The sequence below is a fragment of the Eptesicus fuscus genome, chromosome 22 (genome assembly GCF_027574615.1).
Source record: "Eptesicus fuscus isolate TK198812 chromosome 22, DD_ASM_mEF_20220401, whole genome shotgun sequence".
Taxonomy (NCBI): Eukaryota; Metazoa; Chordata; class Mammalia; order Chiroptera; family Vespertilionidae; genus Eptesicus; species Eptesicus fuscus.
In genome coordinates this window covers 10,848,626-10,860,747 of record NC_072494.1, presented here as the reverse complement: position 1 = coordinate 10,860,747, position 12,122 = coordinate 10,848,626, and the positions used below count along the sequence as shown (strand labels likewise).

At 57.6% G+C, this 12,122-nt stretch overlaps 1 protein-coding gene across 6 annotated transcripts in view; it reads left to right on the top strand.

Annotated features, from left to right (window-relative positions):
- Positions 1–11,747, top strand: part of LOC103291238 (myomegalin-like) — a 136,785-nt gene extending 125,038 nt beyond the window's left edge. For 3 of the 6 annotated variants that reach the window (XM_054712184.1, XM_054712185.1, XM_054712183.1), the window contains 11 exons: positions 711–830; positions 2,621–2,810; positions 3,288–3,412; positions 4,638–4,874; positions 6,403–6,513; positions 7,035–7,252; positions 7,981–8,124; positions 9,587–9,725; positions 10,001–10,047; positions 10,901–10,952; positions 11,543–11,747. In XM_054712184.1, the coding sequence (XP_054568159.1) occupies positions 711–830; positions 2,621–2,810; positions 3,288–3,412; positions 4,638–4,874; positions 6,403–6,513; positions 7,035–7,252; positions 7,981–8,124; positions 9,587–9,725; positions 10,001–10,047; positions 10,901–10,952; positions 11,543–11,688 (1,529 nt within the window). In that variant the 3' untranslated portion in view covers positions 11,689–11,747. The remainder of the gene's footprint in view (positions 1–710; positions 831–2,620; positions 2,811–3,287; positions 3,413–4,637; positions 4,875–6,402; positions 6,514–7,034; positions 7,253–7,980; positions 8,125–9,586; positions 9,726–10,000; positions 10,048–10,900; positions 10,953–11,542) is intronic. The other 3 variants (XM_028154204.2, XM_028154196.2, XM_028154186.2) reach the window with 1 other exon arrangement.
- Positions 11,748–12,122: the final 375 nt, after the last annotated feature.

Below are 12,122 nucleotides of genomic sequence, written 5' to 3'. Positions count from 1 at the left end.
ATTTTGTTTTTTTACTTCAAAATAAGATATGTGCAGTGTGCATAGGAATTTGTTCATAGTTTTTTTAAACTATAGTCGGCCCTCCAATGGTCTGAGGGACCGTGAACTGGCCCCCTGTTTAAAAGGTTTGAGGACCCCTGGCTTACACAGTTGCCTGCCTGCCAGCAGCCAGGCAAGGCTCTGAGCAAGTACCGCTGTCCTCACTGTGCAGGTAGATGGAGGGGAGCTCAGAGACTGACCTTCCTCCCCGCATGAACCAACCAGGTCTGTCCCAGAGCCACGGACTTCTCATCCTCCCTAATCTGCTCTCATACTACCTGCTGAGTCCTCTGTGCCCTTGTCCTGTGGTTGGCAGGTGGTAGGGCCAGGTCTCCGGGGCCCTCCCCCAGCCACTTACCCGCGTGGCCTTTCCCCACACTCGCCCCCAGGCTGCCGTCACTGGGAGGCCGTCCCTCCCACGCGCCTTGTCCGGCCCACAGCGCAGCTGCAGCTGTGAAGGGGAACGGGCCTCCCTGATGGTGGCAGCCAGGGCAGGTGATAGTGCCGCCGAGAACCCCGAGAGGATGACAGGAAACCAGGCCTCGGCCCCCAGGCCTGAGTCCTCAGGGTTTTCCGCTGGGTGGGACAGTGTCTTTGGAGATACAGAAGGGGCAGCTTTGAAAGCATCTGCCACCCACATGCGTAACTCGTCTGCTTTCTCTTCCGGGCAGGATCCACGTCTAACGTCTACAGTCAGGGTCTGGAGCCCACGGCTCAGCTGCACAGCGAGAACAGGGCCCTTCGAGAGGAGAACCGCAGCCTCCAGGCTCAGCTGAGTCACCTGTCGCGAGGTGGGTGTCAGAGCCACACACTGGTCACCTCGGTGCCTGTCTTCCCTGGCCACACCCGTCGCCAACCGGAGAAGCAGAGAGAGGAGGCGGAAAGGGCTGCTCCTGAGAGGTGCCACCTGCGGGCCCTCAGACTCCGGCCCAGGGACACATAGCCCGAGGGAACCACCCCTGCCGTGCAAACCCGCCCGCTGACACAGTCACTGGCTATCAAAGTGGAACCACTTAGGTGTCCGTCCAACCTCCCCCAACTCCAGCTGATTTGGAACCAGAAAAGGAAGGAACCTGCGTGCTATAAACCCTCTCACGTTTCTCCTGACTTCACTGCAGCTCTGTGTGTCCCTCCTGGTACTGGGCTGCCATCCCCGTGTCCCCTCACCACATCCCCTCGCTCCTCAGTTAGGCTCCTCTCTGGTCAGGAGTCCTCAGTACTGTGTCAGGAGGTGCCTGTAAAGTGTTTCCAGAGCTTTCCCAGTCTACACAGTGGGCATCCACAGGCGGTCATCCCCAGGTAGCATCCATGGGTGGGCATCCACAGGTGGTCATCCATGGGTGGGCATCCCCAGGTGGCATCCATGGGTGGGCATCCACAGGCGGTCATCCATGGGTGGGTATTCACAGGTGGCATCCACAGGTGGGCATCCACAGGCAGTCATACATGGGTGGGCATCCATAGGTGGTATCCACAGGTGGGCATCCATGGGTGGGCATCCATAGGTGGTATCCACAGGTAGCATCCATGGGTGGGCATCCACAGGCAGTCATCCATGGGTGGGCATCTCCAGGTGGCATCCATGGGTGAGCATCCACAGGCGGTCATCCATGGTGGGCATCCACAGGCAGTCAGTCATACATGGGTGGGCATCCATAGGTGGCATCCACAGGTGGGCATTCCATAGGTGGCATTCATGGGTGGGCATCATTTCCGATATGGCCTGAGGTGCAGCTGACCTTAGTGTTAGCTGACTTGCTCAGATCACTATATTGTCAATAACAAATTATTTTTATTTACTAATATTTATTAGTCATAGAAGACTAAGAATAGTGTCCAAAAGGATAAGCTGAGAATGAATGAATGCTTGTGGAAAAGGAAAAAGATATCAACAGATTTTTCCAAATTAGCCACCGCAGAGCAAGGAGATAGGAAAGGTCACTGCGTGGGGAAGGAGATAGGAAAGGTCACACATAAGAGAGAAGGCACGGTTACTAAACCACCATTGTGTGCCTGGCAAGACTGGAACAGAGCTCTCGGGGGAGAAGATGGGAGAGTTAAATGAGCAGTTTGCCAGGCCCAGGTGAATTCTACCCGGAGGACTGACGGCACCTGCAGTCTTGTTCTCAGAGTCCTTGTCCAGAATCTTTAAGAAATGAAGAGCATAGAGATGCCACGAGCCCAGAGCAGATGTCCCTATTTTCAAAATGATGACAGTAATATATACTAAAAACTGTAGACAGGAGATCTTGTTGTTGATCTCTGGTGAAATTCAAGAATGGACTATTGCGCAGAGGGTTGTGAGCACTTAGAAACAGTGAGCGTTAGAGACCAGAGCGTTTTCTCTAACAGCAAGTAGGCCTTATTCAGCAGAGGACCAAGGGCATTGCAAGGACGAGGCCCCATTCCCCCGTGTGTGTGGACAGTGAGCTGACCACACCCCCCCCCCCCAACCCCGGGCGGCTGCAGCATGCGCCGGCCTTCCTTTGGCCTTAGCTCTGTCTGCCGGGATGATGTGCTTGGGCTCACCTTCCTGCTGACCTCTGCCCCAGTCTAAACGCTCCTGTGTTCTGCTCACCAGAGCACTCCCAGGAGGCGGAGTGCCTGCGGGAGGCGCTGCTGGCCTCGCGGTCCCGGCTGCAAGAGCTGGAAGCGGAGCTGGAGCACCAGAAGGTGGACCGGCAGCAGCTTTTGGGAGACTTGAAAGAGAAGCAGCAGGAGATCTTGCATTTCCAGGAGGAACGACTCTCCCTCCAGGAGAAGGACTCCAGGTCAGGGGGAGCCCACTGATAAGGAAGGAGGCCCCAATTTCAGGTGCAGAAGAAGGGGTCTTGGCAAGACAGTTAATGGCCCCTTTTGGAGACCATTTCCCCTTTGCGATGCCTGATTTATGGGTGACATGCCCAGAAGGAGGGACTTCTCTGGGAAGGTAGAACCCCGGCACCAGCCGTGATGCTCGTCCCCAGCCTAACACTAACTGCCTGGCAGCGTGAGAAGAGCATCCGGGGCAGTAGGAACGCTGTGCTGGCGTGTCCCAGCCACTGTAGCTCATGGCACCACTCCAAGCAGTCACTTCCCCTCCAGCCTCTGTCCCCACACCTGTAAACTCAAAGCCAGGGCTTTGTGACCCCGCGTTGACAGCTCGGGCTAAGCCTCTCTGGTGTGAAGGTTGGCTCGCAGTGTCTGACCCTGGTGTGGCCCAGTGCCCTGCAGGCTCAGCGCCCTCCCCCGCCTCCCCCTCCCCGCAGGCTGCAGCACAAGCTGGCCCTCCTGCAGCAACAGTGCGAGGAGAAGCAGCAGCTCTTCCAGACCCTCCAGTCGGAGCTGCAGATCTACGAGGCGCTTCACGGCAGCTCCAAGAAGGGGCCGCAAGGTATGAGTTCTCCCTCCCGCCCCCCTGGCCGCGAGCTTCCTGCCCCTGCTTAGCATCCCGGTGGGGTCTTCTTCACCTTGGAGTGTACGGGTCCCGGAAAGCTACAGTCCGTCTCAGAAAAACCGCCAGCCAGGCCTGGGGCTCCCAGTCCAAACAGGGGAGCTCTCCTCCGCAAAGCCCGGAGGTTGGTGACAGCAGTGAGGTCGAGCCTAGACATCCTTACAAAGAGGCCACAGAGTCGAACCTCACCCACCATCTAGGCCAGAAGCCAGTGAGTTCCTCAAGGTCCAGATATACAATGATACCGTTTACGTGCGCAGAGCCGTCCTGATGGTGTCATCACTGGGAAAGGTCTGGGCTAGTGTGAGCAACACATCCCGACCACCACGCCGCCCGTGCCGCAGGCCGCCTGCTCCCGCTCTGACCCCTTCCCAGCGAGAAGGGGAAAAGATACACGAATTGTTTTTATGGGAATACCACTGATAGGACCTACATGTCAAGGCTGGATTTACATTTTAAACTCTTAAAGAAGACGTCTGTCACCTGCTGAAATGATAATTTTTAGAAGTCCTGAGCTTGATTAAAAACATCTGTGGCACCCAATACATTTAATTTAAAAAAATAAATAAAAATAGTGGTAGAAATACAGGACGCGGAAGCCTGGGTCTGTAGCTGTCCGTGGGCTCGCGGGTGAGGGCGTGAGGTGGAAACACATTTCCACAAGGACGTTGTAGGCCAAGGTTGATAGAGGTGCCACCTCAGCCCGAGACCGCCGTGGTGCGAGCGTGGTGTCCCCATGGTGAGACCATGTCTGGAATACTGTCAGGTTGTGAGTACCGTCTTGTAAAAGGGACATTGACAAACTAAGAACATCGTGAAGACATGGGCCATGAGGCTGAGGGACTAGAAATCTCAAACTGGTTGAAGAAACTAACAATGTTTAGGCCAGGAAAGAGCCTGAGAAGGTGAGAACTGGCTTCGAACATTTGAAGGACTGTCAGGTGTGTTTGTGGTTCTCCAGAGGGCTGAACAGAGGGCCGGGGTGAGGGGCAATGGGATTTGCATCTACAATTCCCACTTCCCTGGTCACTGGAGCCTTCTGGTGGTGGAGAGGCTGGATTGTGGAGGAGTAAGCCCCCCTCCCAAGCCCTGTTTCACGGAGTGTCCGACAAACGCTGAGAAATACTTGGATCAGAGCTGCTAACCCCTCTTCCTCTGCTTTCAGCTCACACCTGGGATGCCTGCCACCAGGTCCCTTTGAGCAGCGACCTGAGCCACCTGGTGGCCGAGATCCGGGCCCTGAGAGGGCAGCTGGAGCAGAGCATTCAGGTGAACAACAGCCTGCGGCTGCAGCTGGAGCAGCAGCTGGACCGCGGTGCCGGCAGAGCCAGCCCCGGCCCCTGCGGCAGCCACAGCTCGCCCGCCAGCACGGGCCCTGGGGACAAGCAGCCGCTCCTCCCAGGTAGGAAGGCGAGGGCATCGGGAAGCCCCAGCCAGCTGCCTGGCCGCCAGGCGTCTGTGGTGGAAGGGACGGTCTTGCCTCCTCCGAGCTCCTTAGAGAAGGTCGGGGTGGCATCGCAGATGCTCCCGTGTAGTCAGTGCCTGAGCGGGGCGCGGGCTTCAGGCTCAGCCCTGCCTCCGACGCTGATGCCACCTTCCCATGCTTCCCCGGGGCCAGGTGTTTGAGCTCCTCAGGCACTGAAGCCTGACTTTCCTCATTTTTTAAGATGCAGGTAACAACATCGAGTTTGGGTAGTTATTTGGAGTGGTAAATGAAATAATTCACAAGTGCTTGGCACAGTAAGAATTGCTCATCGATTGACTGCGGTGTGCCTTAACGGCTCCTGTATTTGTGTTTGTAAAGTGTTTTAAAACTTCCCACACGTTTCCAAATAATTTCCTCTGCGGCAGGGCAGGTTTTACACTCTGTTTTCACAGGAGAAAACATTGACACGTTACCTGACCTGCTAAGGCTTACGGGGCTCAGACCCCACCCAGGACCGAACCAGAGGTTCTGATTTCCAGGCTGCGTTCCTCCCGCCGCCCCCAAGCTCCTCTGGGTGCTGCTGGCCATCCAGGCTCTCCAGCCTGGCTTCCCTTCCCCTGGCACGTGGGGACTTCAGTCACTGCCCCGCGTCCCGTCCCCACCACAGAGGCCTGACAGGGAGCAGGCTCCGAGCCACGCTGGCCTGAGCAGGATGGTCTGTCTTCAGGACACTTGCCAGTTCCTCCACTGAAGGCTTGCTGCCTGGTCTCCCGCCGGGCACCCCTGGCCCACCAAGGCTCCTGTGTCCTGTTCTTCCCATGCTGCTGCGTTTCCCCAGCACTAACGCCTCGTCAGAAGGGGGACTGGAATGCTGGGGTTAGCCCTAGCTGGTCTGGCTCAGTGGATTGAGCAGTGGCTTGTGGACTTGAAGGGTCCCGGGTTTGATTCTGGTAAAGGGCACATACCCAGGTTGCGGCCTACATCCCCAGTAGGGGGCATGCAGGAGGCAGCTGATCAATGATTCTCTCTCATCATTGATGTTTCTATCTCTCTCTCCCTCTCCCTTCCTCTCTGAAATCAATAAAAATATATTAAAAAAGAATTCTGGGTTTATTCGCCCACACGTCCCTTCATTCCTTGATTCGGTATTTTTAACATATATGTTACCAATATTTAACATATATGTTACCAATATTTAACATATATGTTACCGATATTTAACATACATGCCAATATTTATGCATATTTATACTTTGTTACAAAGCATAGTATCAGATGCTACATGCAAAATTGTATTCAAAACTGGGGCTAGAAAAATATATACCTGGTAATTTTTAAAATTAGACTTTGCTTTCTCCACCCTTCAATTTCAGGGACACCTTGTTCCACACCATGCGGTCGTGGCCCGTGGGTGTGTGAGAGGGGCCGAGGGGAGGAGGTGTGCTGTGCGTGGCGAGCAGCCTGTCCCAGGGTCCCTGAGAACTGCCCTTGTCTTCACCCCCAGATGCAGTCGCCTCCCCTCCCGTTCGGGACGTCGGCATGAACCCAGCCCTGGTCTTCCCGGGCTCTTTCACGGCTCCCGGTCCAGACACCGCCCTCCTCAGTAGGACTAATGGTAACTATGGCAACCGGAGGGCACAGGGGCTGGTGATGGAAAGCCGTTACTGCAAGTGACCCTCGGTTTTCTGTACCCACATTGTCTGAATTTGGGCGGTTCTCTGCTGCCCCGAGGCCGTTGGCCCCGCTCATTGGCCACCTTTCCTGTCAGGACACTTGCTCCTGTGGGTCTCCGTTCGCTCCGCTGGTGCTTCATCGCACGCAGTCGCTCCCTCCTGAAAGTGCTCTCTGAATCCAGCCTCCTCTCCTGCCCTGTCTTCTCATCCCAGACGTTTTAATGTTTTAACGAAAAACATTTGTTCCAAGTATTTCTTGTGCAATAAACACAAAATTTGCCTCCTGCAATTCAGTCATTGTGAGATGACGTAAGAAAGATGACAAAACATAGAACCCAGACCATCCGGACTCCACGCCCCGGGCTTTCCCACGACTGCCCTCCCTGGCCCTGGCCCGTGCAGTACTCGACGTGTCTTCCGGGTTGACGTGAGCAGTGGGGTCTGCTGTGCCTTTGTTTTTCAGATCTGGGTTTTGATGGAGTGAAGAGCCCTCCCAAGCTGGAGGGCGATGCTGCTGACGGCTGCTTCGCCAATAAGCACGGCCGCCATGTGGTCGGCCACATCGACGACTACAGCGCCCTGAGCCAGCAGATCGGGGAGGGCAGGCTGCTGGCCAGCAAGATCGCGTCCGCCGTGAGATCCGCCTGCAGCTGCCCTGGCCTCGAGGCTCGGGGCTCCGAGGTAGTCACACCACAGTGCCTAGGTGCCCCTGTCCTGGGCCCTTTCTTCTGGTTTTTATTTTAAATTGATTTTTAGAGAGAGAGGAAGGGGAAGAGAGAGAGAGAGAGAGAGCGAAACATGCCCCCCACCGGGACGGAGCCTGCAACCCCTGCAGGTGCCCCGACCTGGAACTGAACCAGCACCTTCCAGGTGCCCCGGATGACACCCAATCAAGTGAGCCACACTGGCCAGGGCCCTTTCTTCCGACTTTAGCTCCTCCCACTTACTCATGCATTCATTGATTGCTTCTTTTTCCCCCTCACCATGTATCCCCTCTATGCCCTCTTCCTCCTCCACCCTCTCCTGCCATCAACACAGGAGATTTATTTCCTGTTTTCGGGGGACAAAGCAGGGTCAGAGTGTCTTTCTTGCGCCTGCTCTTCCTCAAGTAACGTTAATTCAAATTAATCGGTATGCCCTCATGGTACAGTTTGCTCCCCTTCGGGACTTTAGACTCAAGCGCGTGGAGCAGGACTAGAAGTAAAGAGAATGTGGGGGAAGCTGGAATCCCATGAGTCCTTGCAGGCGGGAGGTCACGGCCGAGGCCAGGGGCGCTGGGCTTCCAGGCCTGCGTCTGCCTCACGCACAGAGGAAGCTGAACGCCTGAAAGCGTAAGATCGCTGACAGCGTCCTTGGGGGAAGTGATCTGTCAGCCCCAGTGATGCCCGCGCTCCCTGCCTCTCTCCCAGGTGCTGGGCAGCGAAGGCGTCCGTGAACTTCGCAGCAGCGCCAATGCCCTAGGCCACGTGTTGGACGAGTCGGCCTCCCTCCTGACCATGTTCTGGCGGGCGGCCTTGCCCAGCTCCCACGGCCCTGCGCTGCCTGGCAAAGCGGTAAGAGACCAGCACCCTTTGCTGGTTCCACCCCCAGTCACCGTGCTGCGTCCCCAGCCCCGTAGATCCTGAAGATCAGGAGCGAATCAGATAGATGGGACCTGGGGGAGACCTCTCGTCTGTGGGTTCTGCTGTCAGTGCCATTCTCCTCCCGCCCCAGCCCCCAGGATAGAAATCAAAGGGGAAAGAAAGGATGCAGAGAAGGGAGAGAGAGGAGAACCCTGGAAGCTGTAAATGCTCAGTTTCTTTAACTTTCTGAAGTGGGGCTGGGAAGTTCAGGGATAGGTTAAAGCAGGGGTCCTCGGATGACACCCAATCAAGTGAGCCACACTGGCCAGGGGCCTTTTAAACAGGGGGCCAGTTCACTGTCCCTCAGACCGTTGGAGGGCCGGACTATAGTTTAAAAAAAACTATGAACAAACTCCTATGCACACTGCACATATCTTATTTTGAAGTAAAAAAACAAAACGGCAAAAACACCCGCATGTGGCCCGTGGGCCGTAGTTTGAGGACGTCTGGGTTAAAGCCTCAATGCCCCCACCCACCCACCACGCACAGAGTCAAGCAGGGTCCCAGAATGTCCCCGTGAGAGGGCCACCCGCTGGAACCCACCAGGGCCCTTCAGTCTGCATCTCTGGGCCAGGCCTGGAGCGCCAGCCACCCCTGCTCTCAGCCCTCAGCCTGCTCCCTGGATGGCGGCACTGGGACAGGCAGGTTCCGAATCCCCTCCAGGGCTTCTTGCTCCAGATTCTAGCTGCCCACACCTAGGGGACCCAGCTATGCTAATTCCAAGGGGGGGTTTGCCATCTTGAGGTTGGCACAAATATTTACTAAAGTGCAGACAGTCTTTGGCCAGCCCTGCCTCCCAAGGCACAATATTCCTAATTTCCAGGCTCACGTGTGAGGCCCAGCGATGTAGGACGTCCGCCCTCAGGTTGAGCTCTGGTCACAGCCGGGAGTTTCCGTGCTATCCCGGGGTCAGGTCCTCTCAGCAGCCGGAGCTCAGCAGCCGGAGTGTAGGCCTGCAGGCTGCTGGGCCGCCAGGTGCTAGGGGTCCCGCCTGCTGGCTCAGGGCCCCAGGTCCTCAGTGTCCCACCTGCTGGGCCCCCAGGTGCTCAGTGCCCCGTCTGCTGGTTCAGGGCCCCAGGTGCTCAGTGCCCCGTCTGCTGGTTCAGGGCCCCAGGTCCTCAGTGTCCCGCCTGCTGGCTCAGGGCCCCAGGTGCTCAGTGCCCCACCTGCTGGGGCCCCAGGTGCTCAGTGTCCGCCTGCTGGGCCCCCAGGTGCTCAGTGCCCCACCTGCTGGCTCATCCTGAGCTGTCAGCACTGCGGGGTTTTGAGACTTCCATGGAATCCACTCCAGAAATCGATGGGAAGATCAAGGAATCCTGCTTTGGGTTGTAAGAGCCTCGAACATGGGGTGTAGGCCTCTGACCATCGACAGCCAGCTGTTCCTCTTCCCCAGGGAGAGTCCACGGCGAGGGAGCTCCTGGAGCTGAGAACCAAGCTTTCCAGGCAGGAGAGCCTCCTCCAGAGCACGGCCGAGCGCCTGAGGACCGCCAGCCGGCAGAAGGAGAGCCTGGAGCAGTTCATCTTCAGTCAGCGTGGGTGCCTGAGCCGGAGGGGAGGGGACGGGCGGGGCGGGGTGGGGTGTGCAGACTCCCCACTGTGCTGCGGATGGGCAGGGGAGGGGAGACTGATGGATGCGCAGCCTCCTGTGCCATGAGTCAGCATGAATGCAGAGCAAAGTGGGGCTTGAGGGGCACAGGAGGCCCAGGCTGAGCTGGCCTGGAGGACACACTGCAGAACACACCCCCAGGGCCAGCGGGGGCCCCGCTTGCTGGTAATCTCCGCCCTGTCGGGCTCTTCTGTTTTTCAGTGACCAGGACGCACGATGTTTTGAAGAAGGCAAGGACTAATCTGGAGGTAAGGAAACCACCGCACCAGTCCGAGCCAGAGAGCCCACCCCACACCCACCCGCATCTGTCGCCAGAGTCTGCGGGTGACCCTCCGCCTGCTCCGGCCACCGGGCTTCTGGTCCACGGAGGAGTGCAGGTCGTCAGCAGGTGGTCGGCAGGCATCCTCTAGTCCCCCCCGCCCCGCCCTCCACCAGGGGCTCCATCTTCTCTCTCTACTCCACTTCCCCCTCCTTTTCTGCCACGTCAGGGCCCCAGAGAAATGCAGCTCCGTTGATGCTGGAGTCAGAGTCCACGTGGGAGTCGGCCTCTGCCTTCGCCCCAGGAAAGGGCTCCTGAGGCCGGGGTGTGCTGGGCTTTTCTGTGCCACTTTAGGGACATATAAAAGCCAGGTGCCACCTAATAAACTGAATCCACTGCACACTATTGGGCCGAAAACAGCAGTTTGATTTTGCTGCATCTTTTTCTTTTAAGCAACATCACACACAAAAAAACACTGGGTCTTACTGACCTAAGAGAACTGGAGAGAGAAAGGCTGAACCGCGGAGGGAAAGAGGTGAGGTACACGGCAGACATTCTCTGCAGTTGCTGAAAGCACGAACACACTCCCTAGCAAGTCCCTTGCAGAAGAACTTGAGATGTTAGAAATGGCTTAGCAATCAGAAACCCAGTCTTTCAACCTGGACTTTTACGGCTTTGCCATGAGCAGCTGAGCATGTTCCTGAGTGATAACCGGGGAGAACGTGGGTTTCCCCAGTGAGAAAATGGGTTAAACGCGGCACCCCCTTTTTTCTCTTTTCTTCTTTTGCTAATTCCCTCTTGTCTTTCTCTCGACGATTCCTCTCTTTCCTGAGCCTTTTTAGAAGAACACTTCCAAGATTGCCTCTGTAAAGCCTTATTCCTGTCCCAGCAAAGGTAACCCACCGGCTTCGCTCCCGCTGGCTCCCCAGCTTGGAAGTTCCTCTCCACCTCGCTAGGCCGCGGCCTGGTTCTAACCCCGGGCCTGTCACTAACCGGCGGTGTGGCTTGGGCTGCCCCTCGGCTGGAAGAGGGGGCACTAGACCTAAATGATCTCCGAGGTCCCTGCTGGCGTGGCCCCTTTTTCTCCTCGTTAAGTAGATGGGACATAACGGGGGGCTCTCGCAGCGTCCCCTCCTTCCCACAGCGCCGTGTCTGTGTGCGCCTGTGCCATACTGAGCATCTCTTCCTGGGAGAGCACAAAGCCATCATTTTGCTGCAAAGTGGATTGAGAGGGAGCTGGCCCGAGGGGGTGGTCGGATCCGGCCACTGCGTGCTTGGAGCAGGGGTATCGCCACGCGAGGAGGTGGGAACCTTTCCACTAACCTGGTGGCACCCCTTGCTCCCCGGCCACAGAGCAGCCCCTCAGCTCCTCCTCTTCACAGGCCCTCGCTGTGCTGGCTTCTGCCACCACTCAGCTCCCGTGCAGCCTCAGTGTCCCAGCGGCCCTGACAACAGCCCTCACTCGGGTGTGGTTTTGTCTGCAGGTGAAATCGCTAAGGGCCTTGCCGTGCGCTCCCGCCTTGTGACCCTGGCCTCCCAGGAGCCATGCAAGAAGCGAGGCCACCAGAGGTCCTTAAAGCCGCAGGAAGGATGGGCCTGCCCCCGTTTCGAGCAGCTGCCGCTCTGCTGAGGAGCCCGCCCGCCCGGCTCCTCCTCTCCTGCCGGGGTCCAGAAGGAGTCGGCCGTGGGCGGGGGCCGCCCTGCACTTACAGACACCAGCCCAGGCCCCTGCCCGGCACTAAGCACAACATGCTTATCACTAAGCAAAACCCGGGAGTTTGTAGACGGCCTGGGGCGCTGCTTGAGAAAGCCCCAGGGCCCGGGACCCGCAGCCGCACGGCTCCCCCAGCAGCCAACCTCCTCAGCTCAGAGGACCCAGGACCCTGCTTCCCAGGACGGCACGTGGTCCCCCACTGGCACTCCTCGGCGGCCCAGAAGCACACGGTGGAGCAGCGGGCCCGGCTGGGCAGGGGGCTCAGCAGCCTACTCAGAGCCGCGCCTTCGGGCCGCTCAGCTGGTCCCAGGCCGCGGGGGTCCGCCCCACAGCAGCCGTGCGGCCTGTGA